This window comes from Gymnoscopelus microlampas (assembly GCF_963454915.1).
Source record: "Gymnoscopelus microlampas genome assembly, chromosome: 19".
Lineage (NCBI taxonomy): Eukaryota > Metazoa > Chordata > Actinopteri > Myctophiformes > Myctophidae > Gymnoscopelus > Gymnoscopelus microlampas.
Window position 1 is genome coordinate 48,256,733 of NC_139956.1, and position 20,369 is coordinate 48,277,101.

Here is a 20,369-nt window from a genome sequence, read left to right on the forward strand (position 1 = left end):
CTTCAAAATGCCAAGGCTACCTCTTTTTTTTATCTTTGCTCTTTATAAAGCACAATTAAAAATATATAAAGTAGTTTATTTTTTAGTATCTCCAAGTTTCCTCTTTTTGGGGATTCAGAATATGGTCACCCTAATGTATGCTTGCATGTAACTTATGCATGATAACATTATCCAAAATGTCATTGTTTCAGATGAAGAAGAGGCCAACCACAGTGAGATATACTGACTATACTGCAATATACTGACTATTTTGATCAAACATTCATTTATGCAGAAAATGTAGATATTGTATATCACTGCTGTCGGGTCCAAAACTGTTCCTTTTTGGTCTTGATTTAAACAAAAATATTTAAAATATCACGCAGTACGAGACGTTGTGAACTTGCAGATCAGCTAGTTTCAATACTTTTGTGCAACACTCCTTTATGATGACATGGGGAAATATGGAGATTTGAGTTATATATAGATTTGAGTTTTCTGCCCGACGGCAACAATATATGATAGTTAACATTATTTGTAACCAGTGTTGGGGATAACAGGGTTACAAGTAACAACGTTACTGTAACGGAATACTTTATTGGGTAATGGAGTAACGCGTTAGTTTTGCAGTTAGAGTACTCGGTTACTTTCGGATACTTCATTAGCAGTACAGTTCAAAATAAGGTCTGCTAAGAGGATTTTTAAACCCAAGAAAGCCTATGGCTTGTTTCCATTGGGGTCCTTTGTACTCAATTCATAGAAACATTTGATGACAGACAAATATTCACTACTATGCAAAACATTGTATAAACAGTTTGAAAACAAAAACAAAAATATGTACAGCAAACAGTTCAAGGGGGAGGGCTAGGCTTTGACTTTTAGAGGGGCCAGTTTCGAATTGCAGCCACCTGTAAGTGCTCTTTTAGAGCGGTTTTGAAGGAGAGTAGGGTTTTACACTCCTTCACGACTTGGGCATTCCACATTTTTGTGGCATAGCAGGAGAACAAATTTAACCCCTTGTTAGAGACAAATCTGGGTTGGACGTGATTAGTGGAGCTTCCTCTGGTGTTGTGATTGTGGACTTGATTGATGTTTTTGAAGTAGTTTGACAGGTACATGGGTGTCTTTGTGGTGTAGTGCATCTTGTAGACCAGGCCCATTGCAAGTTGCTGTACTCTGTCCTCTACCGTGAGCCATCCAAGTCTAGCAAAGTGAGCAGGGGTTAAAGGAGTTGTAGATGTGAGGCCAAGAAGTAGCCTTACCAGTTTGTTTTGGGATGTCTGGAGCCTTTTTTTTAAGACCTACCATGAGGTGTATGCATAGTAAGTAAGTAACCTTGGAGGTCCAGCATGACCATGCCGCACAGTATTTGCCCAAGTCCACCTCTTATTTGATGTGGTCGTTCAAATAGAGAAGGCATGTGTCAGTGGAGTGGAATGTTCTGAAGCCAGATTAGAATTACATTAGTTTTTTTTCAGCAAGATACTTTTCAACCTGTTCATAAACTATTATTTCCATAACTTTCGAGATGTAACTAAGAATAGAAATAGGGCGGTAGTTACCTGGGTCTAATTTGCTTCCTTTTTTGTTAGGGGTGTGCCGATATATCGTCCCGTGATATATCGCGATTTTTTTTCAATCATTATAATCAGGCATGCAAACAGCCCCGAGGTGAAAAGGGTGACAACACTGTGTCACATGCGGAGACACGCTGTGAGCGGCTTTGCAAGCTCTAGCTCTCTCTCTCTCTCGCTCGCTATTTCTTTCTCTCTCTCTTAACAGCGTGGGTGTGTTTCTGGGACTAGGAATACCACGATAACGCAATGGTGACTATGAACCATGTACCCAAACCCGTTGGAGGCTGCTTTTCCCAAGCTGAAATCTGCACTTAAACTGCAAGGCTTCATGGATGTTGAACACACACAGCTTAACGTCGGGAAAGTTACACGACTCACTCGCCCAGGTGGTGTCAATAATAGGCTACTAATCACCACAATCGTAACAAAATTCAGAATCACAGCGCTGCCTGTTTCGGATTCTGCACGTTAAAGTATATTAATTTATATATACTTTAACGTATATTAACCATTTTCTCATAATGTATTGGAGTGCAATACACCTACCAACCGATAGGGTCACTCAGTTGAAAGCATATGGAGAAAATGGCCACCGATCAGATTAAAATGCTTTTTATTGAACAATACGGATGATACAGGTACTTCTGAGAGCCCGTATATACATGTAACATCCGTGGCCATGGGATAAGCACTTCATATTTGAAATATGAACGTTTATGTAGATGTACGGGCCATAAATGGAGAAAGTGCAAACACCAGGTTGAAGTTCATCCATGACGGTCGTGACAGTCGACCGTTGTGTATCCATGGCAATTACTCCCTCTTTTTTCCCCCCATGTTTTTAGTTTATTGAAATAATGCCATGCACATTTTCCAGTGCATAGCCTACTGCAGGCCTTGTTGACTAGATTTAGAAGAGATTTTGAAGCTCTTGCTCCTGAAATGATCGATTATTTTTAAGGGGAAAAGCCATCATTTAACATGCAAGTCAATGGGTGAGAAGCAGAGATTGCCAGGCGCAAATGGTAGTGTAGGTAATTTATGTATTTGTGCAAGATGACCCTGCTACTGTATATAAAATGTGTATATTACTCGTTCATCATGGTTCATGTTCAAATAGCTCAATCCAAAATATAATGCTGTAGTGTTAGGCTGTATTTACGCACCTGCTTGTAATTAATGCTTAAACATAATTATGACTGGTATTTTTTATCAAATGTCTGATAAATTTGAATCATTCCGGACATTGGGACCAGCAGATTACAATCCTATAGCGCGACCCCTGGTATAGACCACATTGCTTAGCAGAGTTCAGTGATGCAAATGCATGTCAAGTTGATCAACAGATTGTATTATTCTCCAATGCAATAACAGTACTGAAATGAAGGCTATAAGGGCAATAATGGGAGCCCTTTTTAAAAAAAAAGTGTAAGTAACTAGTAAAGTAACTGAGTTATTTTTAAATGAAGTAACTAGTAATGGTAACTAGTTACTGGTTTTCAGTAACTAGCACAACACTGCGCCCGCCATTGTTAATCCTCCTCCACCTTCCCAGAACAAAGCACAGAAACGCAGGTAGCACCTGTCATTGGTCAAAAGCCAATGAGGGCTGGGCCTGAGGGCTAAAACATATGAGCCCCAATGGTGAGTAAATCAAGCAGGCGTGTCATGTCAGCTGTCAATCACTCAACTCAATGAAAGCCAATGGAAGCTGATTGGGATAAAATAAATCAGCCCATTTTTACATATTTTGTGTTTTTCTTGTAAGTATTTGATGCTGTTGCTGCTCTAGGTTCCACCAGCATATAACATAATCTCTTCGAAAACATTTTAATAATAATAATAATATATAATAATAATAATAATAATTTATCATCTTTAGTCTACACGGTCAAAGCTTTTTTCTGTGTTAGCCCCACAGTGGTGGAATGAACTCCCCACTGATGTCATGACAGCAGAGTCACTGCCCATCTTTCGCCGCAGGCTGAAAATCCACCTCTTCAGGAAACACTACCCTTCCTCTTTGCCTGGCCTACTTGTTGTCAATTAGTTGTACGAGCTCTTGTCTTATTGGATCTTGTTTATTCAATACACTTATTTGTTTTAGCTCTTGCTCATTTGATTTTCCTATTTTGTCTCATCTGTTTATGAAAGTAGGTAGCTGATATATTGCACTTTTACTTTAGCGCTAGGTATATTTAGAAGAGAATGCACTTAAGACTTCTGGCGATTATTAGTTTCGTTCCCTACCTATGTTGAATGCACTTATTGTAAGTCGCTTTGGATAAAAGCGTCTGCTAAATGACTGTAATGTAATGTAATGTTTAGTCCATAAGATAGGGAGGCTTAGCCCCACTAGCCCATTCATACCAGCTGGGCCTGCACACAATACAAGTGCAAACCAATACACATGATTTTAGTCAAACATTAAGTGTTCTTCTGCCTTATGTTTCAGAGACGGATCGATTGTTGAATCCATCCGACCAGACTGTGGGGTCTTCAGGTGACTCATCTGTTTTATAGATGAAATTATATTCACATTTTATAATCAGTGGTGTGTGTGTGTCTGTGTCTGTGTTTATGTGTGCATTTGTGTATGCAGGAAATGTAGATATAGTATACAGTATATATAGTTAACATTATGTGTAACATAACTGAAACCTTTTCCCCATATAGTGGCTATAGATCTGCATGGTGCTCAGGAATTAGGTAAGTATAGCAGAGTTCCACTGCATGTAATCAAGTAGGCCTACTCCTTTTCTCTTTTTTCTGTTATTTTGTCTTGCACCAGCTAGTACTGGATGTGCACAACATAGCTCCTTGATACAGTAGTGTTACACTCAGAACTGTAGTCCTACACACACAGTCTGCAGTCTGATGGATTGTCCTCAATTTAAATAAGCAGTCTGCCGTCTCTTACCGGATTTATTGCTTTTAAATCCTCAATATAATCAAATATTCATATGGCTCTATTGCACTTAACTATGTAACATGCTCAAAATATGCACTGAAACTATTGCAATTGTAGCCTCCTATTTGGTCATAAAGACCTTTTTTTATACATAAAACACATAGAAATCCCGATTCTGATTCGACCAGATATATCCTGTGTCGGGTGCAGCCCTATACTGTATATTCAATTTTAAGGCCTCATAGTGGACTGAAATGTTGTAGCGTCGATCAGAGCATTACGTCACCCGGATGTCACATTTGTGATAAATACACACAATTGCAAGTGCAAATTAATACACATGATTTTAGTCAAACATTAACTCATTCAGTGCCAGACTTATTTCTGGCTGTCTTTGCCCAGTGCCATAGATTTTAGTTTTTTATACTTTTTCAACTGGTCACAGAAAATGTATATCCATTATGATCGCTTGTCTGAACTCGGTATCAGTGTGCGTCGCTCACTGAAAAAAAATCCAACCGTGATCGGCCCCTACTCTTGTAGCATGTGTAGCGTGTGAATATACCATCTCTAGCCAAAAATGCTGGCTTTTCTTACCTTTCAACTCGCCATAAACATTTTTGATCCATTATTATCGCTCATCCGGCCGTTGGTAAACACACCCGGTATCCGTGTGCTGCACCCAGATAACTATGGGTTACTTGCGTAACCCAGGTTTTGTAAATTGCGAACAACTCATTCACATATGGGAAACAGCGCCCTCTGGAGATGATACTGAAGCTTCACATTTACTCCCTCGGAACAATCCCTATTGGTCCGGTGGGCCGTCAGTCGCTTTCTGGAAGTCCCTCCCTCAAAGGGTATAAAAGTATAAAAGGACCCCGGAAGCGGACGTACTTCCTCTTACACACCAGCGTCCTTCTGCCAAGCGAAAGAAGGGTGTCTTTGTGAATGACTCGTTCGCAATTTACAAAACCGGGGTTACGCAAGTTACCCATAGTTTTGTTTCATTGCTCTCTCATCATTCACATATGGGAGATATAAACCCCCGGAAAGTATCTTCAAATTCGATACACACAAACCTGCCCCAGCCCCAGTCCCAGCCCCAGGCGCCAAGGCCCCGCCCCTCCTGGGGCGTGGCCCTCGGCACCCAGGCGCCATCAAACCCCCCGGGTCTGAGACAAGGATCACAAATAAAGTGGGGCCCTGACAGACCATTGGTCTGCCTTATGAACTAAAGGACAGACACAGCCTGTCCATATTAGTGGAGGGCCCTGACAGACTGAAGTCCGCCTTATTGGTCTAAGGCCCAGACGTCGTCCTATTTTACACTAAGGCACAGGGGCATGAACAGACCCTAAGTCCGTTCCATGCACATGCCCACCCTCAGGTGGAAGCCACACCCAGGACTGCGTGCGCCATGGAAGACGCCGCCACGTCCAGGCTATAAAAGGCTGCGAAAGTCGAGGGAGACGACCAACTCACTGCCGTGCAGACGTCCTGAATAGACACACCTCTGCAGAGGGCCCAGGACGTCGACACACCCCTAGTACAGTGCGCTCTTAGGCCTTCGGGCACTGGCGCTCCTCTACTGGTGTAGGCCAAGTGAATAGCATCCACAATCCACCGGGCCTTTCCCCGAGACCCGGGCCCCAAAGAAACAAACAGCTGGCTGGGTCGGTTTTGGGCCGCAGTCCTCCGGACATACAGCCGCAGGGCCCTCACTGGACAGAGACAGTGCAGCCTCCGATCCTCCTCAAGGCAAACGGAGGCGGGTGAAAAGCCACCAGCTTAGTCGGTGTAACCACCGCTAGGTGGTTTTTGGGTACAAACGCCGGGTTGGGTTTGAAGACAACTTTTTGGGTTTGAAGACAACTTTGGTTCCACCGTCTCCAACGGTTCAAAAGGAGGACGAGAGAGTGAGTCGAGCACCAGGACCAAGTCCCACGCAGGGGAACAAGGACCTTGAGACAGGATGTTCACGCAGCGCGCCCTTCATGAACTGGCACACAAGGGGCTGTTTTCCCGCGGTTTTCCCATTGAAGCCTACATGGCTTACTGAGATGGCCGCCAGGTATACTTTGATCGTGGAGAAAGCGTCTCCCAGATCCAATTTGTCCTGTAGGAACAGGACCACAACCGGGGACCGTTCCAGACACCACTCCTCGAACACGCCCCACTTTGCCCCGTAGGCGGACCTAGTGGAGTGTGCCCTAGCGGCCTGAAGTCCAGTCGCAGTCAAGTTTTCCCTCTCACGGGCCAGACCCACAATTCTAGGTCTGCAGGTCTGGGTTGAAAGATTTCGCCCCCGCCTGCTGTAGCAGATCCCTGCGCAGCCGGAGGGGCCAGGGTTGTTCGTAGAGGAGGGGAGCTATCTCCGACCTCCAAGAGCCCCCTGCCGGAGCCACCAGCAAGGCCTTGGAGCCTGATCCGTTACAGAGTGTGGTGGATCAGTTCCAGTGGAGGGAACGCGTAAAGCAGCCCCCCGGCCATTCGTGCACCAGGGCGTCCAGGCCCAGCAGAGCCTGTCCTCTCATCGAGAAGAACAGCGAGCATTTCACGTTCTACTGCGAGGCAAATAGGTCTACCTGGGGCCGTCCGAACCTGACCCAGATCTGGTCCGCGAGCCCGGGGTAAAGAGACCAATCTGAATAATAAGTCTTGCCTCTGGACAGAAGATCGGCTCCTCTGCTCAGAAGTCCAGGTACATGAGAGGCGCTGATTGAGTCCAGGTGCACGTCGCACCACAGTATCAACCTGCGCACCAGACTGTTTAAAGTAGGAGATCTCAGACCTCCTTGCTTGTTGATGTAGGCCATGGTCGTGGTATTCCGTCCATCCTGACCAGAACGTGACATCCATTGACGTGAGGCTCGAAGTGTGTCACTTCCAAAAAGACTGCCATCAACTCCAAGTAGTTGATGTGGGCTGTCATTGTGTTGCGGTCCCACAGACCCCTGGCCGTCCGGCCCTCGAAGGTGGCGCCCCACCCTTTGAGGGTGGCATCGGTGGCGATCATCTTCCTTGAGATGATCCTCCCTTCCGGGACGCCATCCGACAGGAAAGAAGCTACTTTCCATTGTTGGAGGGCCTGCATGCACGCCGCGGACACTGTCACATGGCAAAAACCCTGAATCCTGAGGGAGCCCATCCATCTTTGAAAAGGCCTCATGTATAGCCTGTCCAGGCGTACCAGGGAAATGGCCGAAGCAATGAGCCCCGCCGCCCTCATGCAGATCTTGTATTGGACCTTGCGTCCCAGTCGAAACAGTGCCAGACATCTCAGGAAGGAATCTATCCTCTCCTGAGATAGACGGGCCCTGAGAGAGACCACGTCCAGCGTGATACCTATAAAGGTAGGGTGTTCAGCGTGAATCCCAGGGAGGTCAAGTGCGACACCACTAAGTCGGTGTGATGACATGCTTCCTGACATGAGTCCGCACTGAGCAACCAATCGTCTATGTAGCTTGCAATGCGGTACTCCCCTCTGCCTCAGAGGAGCTATCGCTGCCTGAGTGCATTTCACGAACACTCTGGGACTCAAAGACATTCCAAACGGGAGGACCAGGTACTCGTACACGTGACCCTCCAACTCGAACTCGTCCGGCGACCACAAAGGACCCTTCGAGAGGGCTCCCCCGTGGCCGCCGGCTCATTTTCATTTTGGCTGTATTTTGTTGTGATTTTTTGTTGTTTTTTAATACACAAACATTTTTTGTCATGGAAAAAAATTCAAGCAACAATAACAGCCACAGGACACAGTGGCATGCACATTCAGGCAATTCTGTACATGTGTGTGTGCGTGTCGAGACTTCTTCCAGGGGCTCGGGGAGCGACCTCTGCCGCCTCCACTGGCTCCTGTGAAGATCTCCTCCTCTTCCTCGCCGTCCTGGGACTGAGGCCCGTGGCCACTAGGTCCAGGTGCAAATCCCCTGCCTTGGGGGAGAGGGAACCGGGGGAGTAAACATCCCTGCTCTTCTGGCAGGGAGTGGAAGCGTCATTTACCCCGCCTGGAGTTGCGGCCCCTGTTGGGGCCTCTCTGGTGGGGTTTGTTGGGCGGGGGGGCGTGTGCGGTCGTCGTCCCTCCGGTCGTGCTGCTCGCAGGTTCTTCTTGTCGACTACACCCTTGAAAGTCACGTGGTCGAGCCACCGTGCCCTTTCATGGGTGACGGACAAGCTGAGTACTCTGCCAGCCCGGAGTACTTGTTCACGAGAATGACCTCCTGTGTGAGGCGTCGCATCTCAGCTAGCTGCTGAGGTGAAGCGGCGTCTCCAGCCTCGTCCAGGAGTACCTTCAGGGACCCCTGCAGTAGAGCAGCGGTGTTGAGAGCCCTGGCGCCGGACGCCGTTGCTTTGTAGACCGCCTTGGTGGCCACGGAGCCAGCGACGTTCTTCTCGCTGGTGAAGCAGGGTAGCTCTTTAGCCATGGAGAAGGGGGCTTTCTTGGCCTTGTGACTGGCTGTGCAGGAGGAATTGGGCCAAACTGCGGGCCATGGGTGGGAAGGTGGCGAGGCCGAGCTCGCTCGCTCCCGTGCAGTCGATATTAAAGCACAGCTTTTTAGGATCAGCGTCGGGGGCTACAGGCGAGTCCCACGACGTGGCGAGGCTTGTGCCAAAGCCCTTAGCCAAGGGAAGTTTGCTCCTCTCGGCGTTCTTCTCCTCCACCGAGTTGAGTCCCTGCCACTCCGAGGAGTTAGTCGGGGCCTCCTCGGCTTCATCAGCAGGCCACTTGAGGCCACACCTGACGGTGGCTTGTTTGTAGAGATCCAGCAGCGACGCCTCACCCTTTGTGTGGTCAGCAGGTGGAGGCGCGCTGTCAGCCTGGGCTGTAGCCGTCTCCTCAACCGCTGCAGGCAGAGCTGCAGTATGAGGGGTCCCAGCCTGAGGTGGGCCGAGGGCCGGGAGTGGGGAGTGGTGGTCCGCGGTGGCGCGTGCGTCATGGCGGACGATTTCTCCCTCCTCCTCGACTTCATCGATGACTTGGTAGCCATGCCCACCATCGTAGTCGCGGCGGCGAGACTGACGAGAGAGGATGTAATCTTCATCCTCGTCCCCGCCGGCGGAAGAAGTAGAGTAGCGGGAGGGCGCTCGAAGCCTCGTGGTGTCGCCGCGTCCCTCCGGTGGGGAAGCCACAAGAGGCTCAGCGCTCCTGTAGTCCCCCCTCGTAGGAGAGCGGGAGCGGGGAGCCTATAAGGAAGGCCTCAACCCACCCTCTCTGTAAAGAGGTCGAAGCCGCTCCGGTGGATCCAGAGCCCGCGCACTAGGCTGTTGCAGAAGGGCGAAGTCGGGGTCGGCGTGTGAAGGCCTCCCCTCCGGTCACTGAGCTAGCGGGCGGTCGGTCCGCTGATTGCTAGGAGGAGAAGTAGTGGCGATCGTCGTCTAACTCCTCCTGTTTCTCATACAGGGTGGTGGTCGAAAGAGCGCCTGGGCCCTGTTGAGGCGGCTCCGAAGCTCGGAAGGGTGGAGGTTAGCACAATCAAGACACCTCGGGTGTTGCTTGTAGGCTGCGGTGTCTGCATGGGCGAAGCCGAGGCAGATGACGCAGTGATCATGCGTACCCCAGTCTTCTAGGGGCTGGAAACAGGAGCGGATGCCGCAGTGTCGCATGGAAAGATCCACCCCGGCTCCCCGGTGGCTGCGATCGGCGACGGTAGAACGCTCTCGTCGATCCATCGAGAGAGAAGGAGGTGGCAAGCTAAGCTAAGAGCCACTGAGTTAGCTAGAAGAAGCTAGGCTAAGCCGCTAGCTGTTAGCGAGGCTAACGGGGGAAGCTAGCGTGGTTAGCTTAGCGTCCGTAGAAGGCTGTGTTTTCCGCGCCGGGAAAAAATAGCAGGGATGTAGAGGGAGAGAAACGAGGTCCGGGGATTCTCAGTGGACCGAGAACCAACTCGTCGCTGTTGAGATAAGTTGAAATCCCGCAGAAACCTCGAACTTTGAAGAAACTCTTTTGTGAGCTGTGATTACTTCTGTGATCATCTGCTAGGCAGAAGAAGCGAAGCGGAAGTACGTCCGCTTCCGGGGTCCTTTTATACCCTTTGAGTGAGGGACTTCCGGAAAGCGACTGACGGCCCACCGGACCAATAGGGCCTTCTATTCCAACAGCACGTTGAAAATAACATGTCTCGTGAAATCTAGGGCAAAATAAGTCAACTCAAGATACAGCCGTTTCTTTATAATTTTTATCCCTCGATTTTGTAACCCTTTTTTCACCCGGTGCCAATTTGCTAAGTGATCCTTGGCACTACACTCCCCCCACCAGCCTAGGGAGGCCAGGGCCGAGCTCATGCCTCCTTCAATGCATGAGAGCCAACTGACCTTCTTGTCACCTGACAGGAGGGAGTTTCCCTGGTTGGACGTAGCGCGTGGAAGGATCACATTATTCCAACCAGTTCCCTTCCCCTCCATCAGGCGCCCCGGCTGGCCAGGGGGAGGCAGTATAATGACCAGGATTACTACATGTTTTTGTGAGGGTATTAACTACCCTAGGAGACACGGGGAGAACATGCAAACTCCACACAGAGTAGGCCCTTTCGCCAAACCCACCTAGGGTATGGGCGCTGGTGATGCGGAGGAGAAGACACACCCCGAGTGCCCACAGCGTCCCCGGCAGGAATCGAACCCAGGACCTTCTAGCTGTGAGGCGACAGCGCTACCGACTGCGCCAAAGACATCGCCTAATTGTCGAGGTCAGAGCGCTAGAATATAACGTTCGGCCAATCATAGAAAACCACACGCACCGGGGAGGACGGGATCGACTCCTGCCCGAGCCAACTTTGTTTAACTGTGGCTCTGCTGGCTTGTAACATATATACTGTACATATAACGTAACATACTCTTGTATTCATTGCATCTGTCATTCTAGACTTACAATTGATGAGATGATCAAAGCATTAATAATTACCACGAGCCACCGAGGGCACGTTGAGCCACGAGTTCAACGATGCTTGTAGGCAGCCGATAATGTAACATTAACCTGATCAAAGCAGAACGAGAGCTTTTACTGGCTGACATATTAATGTTCCTGCATGGTTTCTTTCCGACAAACAGCTAACATTGTCCAATTTTCTATTAAGTGTATAGCCTACATTATATTTTGGCTATATGTGATAAGAAGGAGTGTAATACAATTGTAGAGTGTGATTGTGAACGCTTTCCCTAACTCTACCCAAACTCTGTTAGTTATGTAACAAATAGGAAAACTCATCATTGAGCAATAAAATAATATTCATGCTTATAGCCTATACTCTGCATAATGTCAGGGTATAGCAGCATGATGTGCTTAATAGCCTATACATTTGTATTTCTCATTCGGAAAACATTCAAATTGACGTTGAGATTAAAGCATTAATCATTAGACATTTGGCTCTGTACTTGTTTTTTTGCCCTATACACCACCAAACTTCTTAACCAAAAATAGCAGATCTACAAGCTGTTGCAGCATGACGCATTGTCAGCTTGTACATCGGCTATTTTCGGTGAATGTAGGCTACCCCCCAAAGGATGCTGTATAGTGTAAAAAAAAATCACACCCAGTGTGAAGAGAGTGGTGCCTTTACTAAACTCTGCCTCCTGGTGGCTGCACACTGCGTTTGCCGTGCTCAAACATACGGACGGACACACGGACGGACACACACACGGACAAAGTCATGTATAGGAGTGGTTGGCACCACTCAAAAAGAAGAAAAAAAGAGAGAGAAAATGATCTATCTCACATAGATTTGGCGGACCCCCTGTAACTACGAGGACCCCCGTTTTTACATCATATCAGACGCAATTTATTTTGTTAACGTCTGTCTTGCATGTCTATAAGTGACTCTATAGACGGGTTTCATGTTTGTAAACATTGAGAGGATATGACCGCGCAGAGGAGGGGGTAAGCCTATGGGTGCGTTTGGAAATTACGCACCTGAGCACACTCGCCTATTAGTTTGTATTGGCCAGTGCGCTCACTGCCGCTCAGGGCTGTATTTTCGAACGCGCCTTTCCCCCAGGCATGCGCAGATGGCGCATTCTGCTCTGTGATGACGTCGCGCGGAAATCCGTCTATAGGTAGCCTACATTATATTTTGCTTATATAATATAATGTTGACACTATGACGAACTCTTGTTTCCCCTAACCTAACTCCCTAAACTTGTTTAGTTATGTAATAAATAGCCGACATTTTGCAATTGTTATCCAAGTTATTGCTTATTGCTAGTAATCAGTGGTGGAAAAAGTAGCTACTCAAACGTTTTACTTAAGTAAAAGTATCAATACCGCAATACAGAAATAATCTGTTAAAAGTAAATGTCCAATTCAAAATATAGCCTACTTGAGTAAAAGTATAAAAGTATCGGCATCAAAATGTACTTAAAGTACCAAAAGTATACCAAAAGTAAAAGCACTGACTCAGTATGCAGAATGTCCAATTTCAAGTTTTCAAATGTTAACAAATCCTTTGAAAATAGCAGATCTACAAGCTCATTGTGAGCTTGTAGATCTGCTATTTTTAAATGGCTGAAATGTGTATATAGGGCTGAAGTGGTTAATGTATGTTCTATAATAATAATCCAAATCTATAAAGTAACTTGTCATTTTAACTAAAGTTTTCAAATAATTGTAGTGGAGTAAAAGTATAATATTTGCCTCTGAGATGTAGTGGAGTAGAAGTAAAAGTACTGAAAATTGGAAATACTCCAATAAAGTATAACAAAATACCCCCAAATTGTCCGCAGAAGACCGCATGGCTAATTTATATTCACGAGAATATGCAAATTAGCCGGTTTTAGTCCACAGGCTAGCCACGTCTTTGCTAGCCATGGATTACAACCGTCATGGATGAACTTCAACCTGGTGTTTGCACCTTTCCTTTACTGCTCCATTCATCTACATAAACGTTCATATCACAGCATGACATGTTGTCAGCGTGTAGATCGGCTATTTTCAGTGAATGTACCCCCGGATGCTGGTTATAGAGAAAAAAGGGGAAAAAAGAGAGATAAAATCTCAAATAGATTTGGCGGACCCCCTGTACTGTAGTAACTACGAGGACCCCTTAGGGTCCAGGACCCCCTTATGAAGACCCCTGCTCTAGGTTAACATGCTATGGTTAAAAACATGTTTTAAACCATAGCTACCCTAATATAATGTTGATACTATGACAAACTCTTGTTTCCCCTAACTCATAAACTCTTTTAATTATGTAGTGATAAATAGCCTACATCATGGTGAGCTTGTTGATCTGCTATTTTTAAATGGTTGAAATGTTTATAGGGCTGAAGTGGTTAATGTATGTTCTGTAATAATAATCCAAATCTACAACTTAACTTAAGTTTTCAAATAATTGTAGTGGAGTACAAGTATAATATTTGCCTCTGAAAAACAAATGCCAGCCAGCACCCATGGATCATAAGACGGTCGTCTGTTACGGTCATGGATGAACTTCAACCTGGTGTTTGCACTTTCTCCCCTTTTAATCCATACATCTATATAAACGTTCAGATTTAAAAAATAAAGTGCTTAGCTCATGGCCACACATGTTACAATTATGTACGGGCCCCCAATAAGTACCTGTATTTTCCGTATTGTTCAATAAGAAGCGACCGATCGGATTAAAATATCCGACCGATCGGGGCACGGTGGCGCAGTCGGTAGCGCTGTCGCCTCACAGCAAGATGGTCCTGGGTTCGATTCCCGCCGGGGACGCTGTGGGCGCTGGGGGCGTGTCCTCTCCTCCGCGTCATCAGCGCCCATACCCTAGGTGGGGTTGGCGAAAGGGCCTACTCTGTGTGGAGTTTGCATGTTCTCCCCGTGTCTCCCAGGGTAGTTAATACCCTCACAAAAACATGTAGTAATCCTGGTCACTATACTGCCTCCCCCTGGTCAGCCGGGGCGCCTGATGGAGGAGAAGGGAACTGGTTGGAATAACGTGTTCCTTCCACGCGCTATGTCCAACCAGGGAAACTCCCCCCTGTCGGGTGATAAGAAGCGGCCTGCTTGCTCCTCATGCATTGAAGGAGGCATGAGCTTCAGCTTGGGCTCTCCCTAGGCTGGCAGAGGGTAGGTAGTGCCCAGGATTACATAGGCAATTGGCACTGGGTGAAAAAAATGTGGGTTACAAAATCGTGGGATAAAAATTATTAAAAAAAAAAAAAAAAAAAAAAAAATATCCGACCGGTTGGCCTAGACCGTGGCGTCGCGGTCTAGGCACCCTGGTTGCAAATCCTTAATAGCAGTGTGCCGCGGGTTCGCGTCCCGTTCCCGTCGGCCTTTCCTGCATGTCTTCCCCCATCTCTCTCCCCATTCTTCCTGTCGACATACTTTCCCTGTCCCTCTCCAATAAAAACAATAAAAAAATACCAAAAACAAATCTTTAAAAAAAAAAAAAATATCCGACCGGTGGCCATTTTCTCACAGAGTTATAATGTACCAGAGTGCAATACACCGCCCAGCCGATAGGGTCACGTGGTTGAAAGCACATGAAGAAAATAAGGGGGAAATGGCCACCAATCGGATTAAAATGCTTTTTATTTAACAATTCAGAATATTCGGGTACTTTTGAGGAAACGCACATAATTTTAAAATCCGTAGCCATGGGATAAGCACTTTATATTTGGAATATGAACGTTTATGTAGATGTACGGACCAAAAAGGGAGAAAGTTTAATTACCAGGTTGAGGTTCATCCATGATGGTCACTCACGATATGACAGGCATGTTTCAGGGCTATAAACTCATACATGATCGGTTTTGCTGTTCTCAAATAGATTACCCACAATAAATAAAATATTGTGTATTTTGGCAGATCTGGTGCAGTAGCTGGACAATGAAAACGAAAAAGGCAGTAAGCTAATACAATTAGAAAAGATTGTGATTTCCTCTTGCAATGAACAGCCAACTAATTTCCAAATGGACGTGCAGGTCATGTCAAAAAAACTAATACAATTACTAGATCATGACATACCATTGAATGACAAAAGAACAAGCTGACAAAGTGTAAAAATCAATCAAATCAATCTTTATTTTTATTTAATCCTTGCTGTAATCCTTGCTGTCACTGCTCCTCCTTCTTCCTTATCTAGGAATGGGGGCTGGGTCTGGGAGTTGGGGGAAAGATTTAACTGGTCAGTGAAACAGTAAACCCAGGACTGAGATTAGCTGCTGCTCAAGCAGTGAATGACGGGGGCGGGTCCAGGAGTTGGGGGAAAGATTTAACTGGTCAGTGAAACAGTAAATGCACAAATTCACAGCAGTGAACGCAGGACCGTGATTGGCTGCCCAGAGGAGACAAAGAAGTTACTGCAGGCACCACCGTGCCCCCTGATACAGCCGTTTCTACAAAAACACGTCATTGGCACCAAGGGCCTTTGTAGTAAGGCGGAAAATTTATACCATAGTGCACTTGGTGATACAAGCACGAAATTTGGCACAGATGACCTTCATATGACCCTAATTGATAATCAACCTCTGGCCACGCAGAATTCCTAAGATTTCAAGATGGCCACCACCAGTTTTCAAAATGTCTGCAACTGGGCCAATGTGTTGGACTATATCGCTTTGCTGGGGCTTATTTTAATATATGAGAATATGTTCTGGAGGTATTCCTACCAAGTAAGATAAAAAATAACATTAGGTTCCAATATGGCGGCATGTATTCCAATATGGCTGCCGATAAATTGCAGAAATGTGCATCTGCTTATGGTTTATCCACATGAGCTCGTAGTACATGTATTTGTATTAATTACCATACACAGAATCCATTCATGGAACATTTGAAAGTGATTTATTAGCTTGATAAAGCTTAGTGCTTACTTTTTGTTTTGTTATCAAGTCATCCCACACGGAAAGAAAATATATGAACCTATATTGCCACATATATGTTCAACATATATGCCAAATATATGAAATTGGCCCCCTACATATATGTCTCTCAACATATATGCACATATACATCCATATATGCACATATATGTGCATATATATGAATGCTGCATATATGCCCATATATGTACATATATATGCACATATATGTGCATATATATGAATGCTGCATATATGCCCATATATGTACATATATATGCACATATATGTGCATATATATGAATGCTGCATATATGCCCATATATGTAGGGGGCCAATTTCATATATGCATTATATATTATATATGCTAAATATAGGTAATATATGTTTATTTACACATATATGTTAAATATAGGTCATATATGTTTATGCACATATGCAGTATGCTAAGGATATGTATACCTACATAAATACAAATATGCATACCTACATTAATTAAATAAAACACAATATCTAGAAGTTATTAAACATTTATTAAAAATCTCAATTAAACATAATCACAACAGAAAATAATAGTTGATCTTAGACAGGAATAATAATTTCAATTATCTGCCTTTCGGCGATGCCTGAGCAACTTGCTGTTGATGGCTTGACCCAGCTGGCCTTTAGTTGCGTGCGGTCACTTCTTCATTGTTGCCTCTGCAAAGAGACCAAAAGGACATGAGACAACAGTGGAAAAATGCCTCGAGTCTATCTTCTAAAGACTCCAAGTATATAAGTTTTGCTACACCACCTGATTTAGTGTACATGAGTTTCCTTGTGAGTTTATCGGCTGATAGCCCAAAGCCTTTATTCAAACAGTATCTATTTTATTAGTTTATTAGTTTTTTTTCATAAACATGCAATTATTTTGAATTGTCTGAAAAGTGAGTGCATTTATGAGTCCAAGACACCTTCTATATTTACAATTATTGGTTAGAATTGTGTAATAATAATAATAATAATAATAATAATAATAGAATTATGTAAGTTTGTCTTGTCGAATGATCTCATGGTATGTTTGACATCTAAAAAACTAAATAAATGATAAAACTCTACTAAAATATGACCTAAGACGGCAAAGCAATATGCAAAATACGATAGGGGTATCGCAACTGGCTCACCTTTACAGGTACTCGCCCCTGCGCCATCTGTGAGCCAGTGGCATCGCTCTCTCCATCTCTCCTTCCCTCAAGGCACTTTTCTGGCTGAGCAGCTTTGTCGTTTTGGTGCCAATGGGTTGATCCCAACGAAACATCTGAAATCAAAAATCACATATGGAAAAGGTGCACTCATAGCTGCTCTACAAGAGAGCACATTTTACGAGTTACATATGATGGTTCTACTTCAAGCAGAAAGTTACCTTTGAATGAATTCAGGCGTGCTCCTGTGCACCAGAGTGAAGTTGTAATAACGGGAAAAGCTGCCAGTCCAGCCAGGAAGTTGATCTGTGGAGCCACACCGACCGGACCCTCAATGCTCAGCATCCATTTTGTAGCTGTGAGAACTTCACCTTAACATAATTAGACATATATGGTTTGCATGTTAACAGTGTTCGTCTGTTGCTTTCCACATAACAATAGATTGTTAAACTAAAACATGACCTCCATATAGTCTCCGTATTTGCAATGCTTTAAAACAGATTAGAAAAAACAGTTTACACTACCTAAGACAATTAGACGAGTCGGGAAGCTTCATTATCCTTTCAACAACTGCTGCTGTCACCATGCAACACCTAAAGGACAGAAAAACAAATAAAACATTTAGTCATTGACCCCAGATCAACAGTTGAGGGTAACAGCTTCAACTTGGGCATAACACAAGTTTACAGGTGTAAAAGGGTGGCATAATGTTTTGTACAGGCTACCCATTAATTTTATTTGCATACATAGTATTAAGAATTATAAAGGAGGAACATGTCAAACAACAAAAAAGAAAAGTATCAAACGAAAGTAAAAGGTATCCAAAAATGTAATAAAAGACATCCTCAGACTCTATTGAAAGACGTCACGTAGCAGCAGATGTTTTTTTCACCTGAAAATCGTCTTCGCACTTCTTCTTGTCGTGTCCAGTCTTTGCACTGGTTTTAAGTGCTCACTAGCTGCCAGCCAGGTGTTTCTTTCAGCATCTGTGATAGTAGAAATAGACATAGATATTATTTGTGCGTCAGTAATTTAAAATGTAATGTTAACTCATCAGATTGCTCATAATTCATTCAGTTCTTCTGATGAATTTGGCAAAGTGTTTCGCAGAACTGATTAATGATTAATGTTGTACAAATCAGTGGTTCTCAAACATGTTCATGTCAAGGACCCCCTAATTATTAGCCTATGTACTTGGCTATAGGACTCAAGATTTGAATTACAAAAGTGTTTCAGAAATATTCCACACAGTTTGTTTACAGTGTTTTTTAGTTTTTTAATAGCTGATCTACAAGCTCACAACGCATCACCATGCGCTGCACTGTGAGCTTGTAGATCTGCTATTTTCAAATAGGCAATTTATAGGGTTTAAGTGGTTAAACTGATTTTGATGCTATATAACCTCATTTACCTGGGGACCACCTGGAAACCCCCCAATGACCCCTGGGGGTCCCTGGAGCCCACCAGGGAGAACCACTGATAAACATTACCTGCTTTTGTTAGCTAGCTGTGTGCAAAACAAAACTAAGTATTTTTTGTACTGTAGGTTTCAAACAAAATTCATAGATATGATAATAATAATTAATTACAGTCAAAATAAATGAGTCCAACATTAGCTTGTGTTGTGGACTGATTTATACCTGATAAACACTGACATGCACCACATGGAAATGAATATGCTAATGCCATGTCAAAGACTGTGTTACACGCCCCAAAAAACCTTATCTACAAGCTCACAATGTGTCGCTGTGAGCTTGTAGATCAGTGATTTTTGGGCGTGCAACAGTGTCTTACGACGAAACATAATTTAAGCTAGAACTGAGTGAATCACTGTATCATGAGTCATGAGGAAACTTCAACCTGTTTTTTGCTATTTCTCCATTTACGGCCCTACATCTACATATACGTTCATATTTCAAATATAAAGTGCTTACCTCATGGCCACGGATGTTACAATTCACTTCGGGTGGGTGTAAGTATCCGTATATTCCAGATTGTTCATAAAAAAGCATTTTAATCCGATCGGTGGCCATTGTGTCATAGACTTACGATGTATCAGAGTGCAGTACACCTCCCAACCGATAGGGTCACGTAGTTGAACGCATAAGGAAATACAGAGAAAATGGCCACCAATCAAATTAAAATGCTTTTTATTGAACAATACAGACAATACGGGTATTTCTGAGTGCCCGAGTAGACTTGTAACATCCATGGCCATAGAGTAAGTACTTTATATTTAAAATCTGAACGTTTATGTAGATGTACAGGTTCTAAATGGAGAACGTGCAAAAAACAGGATTAAGTTCAGCCATGATGCTCGTGACGGACGAGCGTCGTGTGATACATGGCTAATAAAAACTGCACGTTTACGATACTAACAAGTTGGATAACATTTTAATTCCATAAACTAATTAAACTTACCTGTTATCTAGTAGAGTAGAAGCATGGAATCAAGCTGTTTGTAAATAAATGTTCGCTCAGCCGAGACGGAGCCGACAGACGTTAGTTTCACTTTCTCCGCCTCTGTTCAAATTCTAATAAGCTCCGCCCTTAGCTGCGTGACGTAATGTCGCACTGTAGGTGTCACAGTGGTTCTCAACATGTGGGTCGGGACCCCCAGGGGGATCCCCACATGATTGGGGAGTGTGGGGGGGGGGGGGGGGGGGTCCCCAGATGACAGTGAAGTGACAATTTAAGTAACCATTTTAATACCTAAAAAAATAAAAATAATAATACAAATAAAATAATTACTGCATCAAAAGTAATCAACAAACTATACTAAAAAACTGGTCAAATGTTGGCCAAATTGCTAAATAATATAAGAAAGAGGCAAAATAGCCCATCAAGGCGAGCTTGTTGCTCGGCTATTTTCAAAATATTGATCTGTGGAACTGAGTCAATTAAAACTAAATGCCTCAACTCCTACATTACAAGTACATATTA

The 20,369-nt window shown here is 44.5% G+C and overlaps 1 protein-coding gene and 1 long non-coding RNA gene across 2 annotated transcripts in view; one reads left to right on the forward strand and one right to left on the reverse strand.

Annotated features, from left to right (window-relative positions):
- The window catches only part of LOC311035482 (uncharacterized protein), an 87,771-nt gene that overhangs the window by 44,982 nt on the left and 22,420 nt on the right, over positions 1-20,369 (forward strand). Inside the window, exons 13-15 of the mRNA XM_084043720.1 lie at positions 192-212; positions 4,012-4,059; positions 4,233-4,265. Of these exons, the coding sequence (XP_083899846.1) occupies positions 192-212; positions 4,012-4,059; positions 4,233-4,265 (102 nt within the window). The remainder of the gene's footprint in view (positions 1-191; positions 213-4,011; positions 4,060-4,232; positions 4,266-20,369) is intronic.
- On the reverse strand, positions 16,760-19,953 carry LOC311034987. The gene is made up of 6 exons (XR_014599662.1): positions 19,848-19,953; positions 18,319-18,412; positions 17,951-18,019; positions 17,648-17,797; positions 17,409-17,542; positions 16,760-16,944 (listed from the first exon to the last, which is right to left on the reverse strand). It is a non-coding gene; the product is annotated as an uncharacterized lncRNA (long non-coding RNA).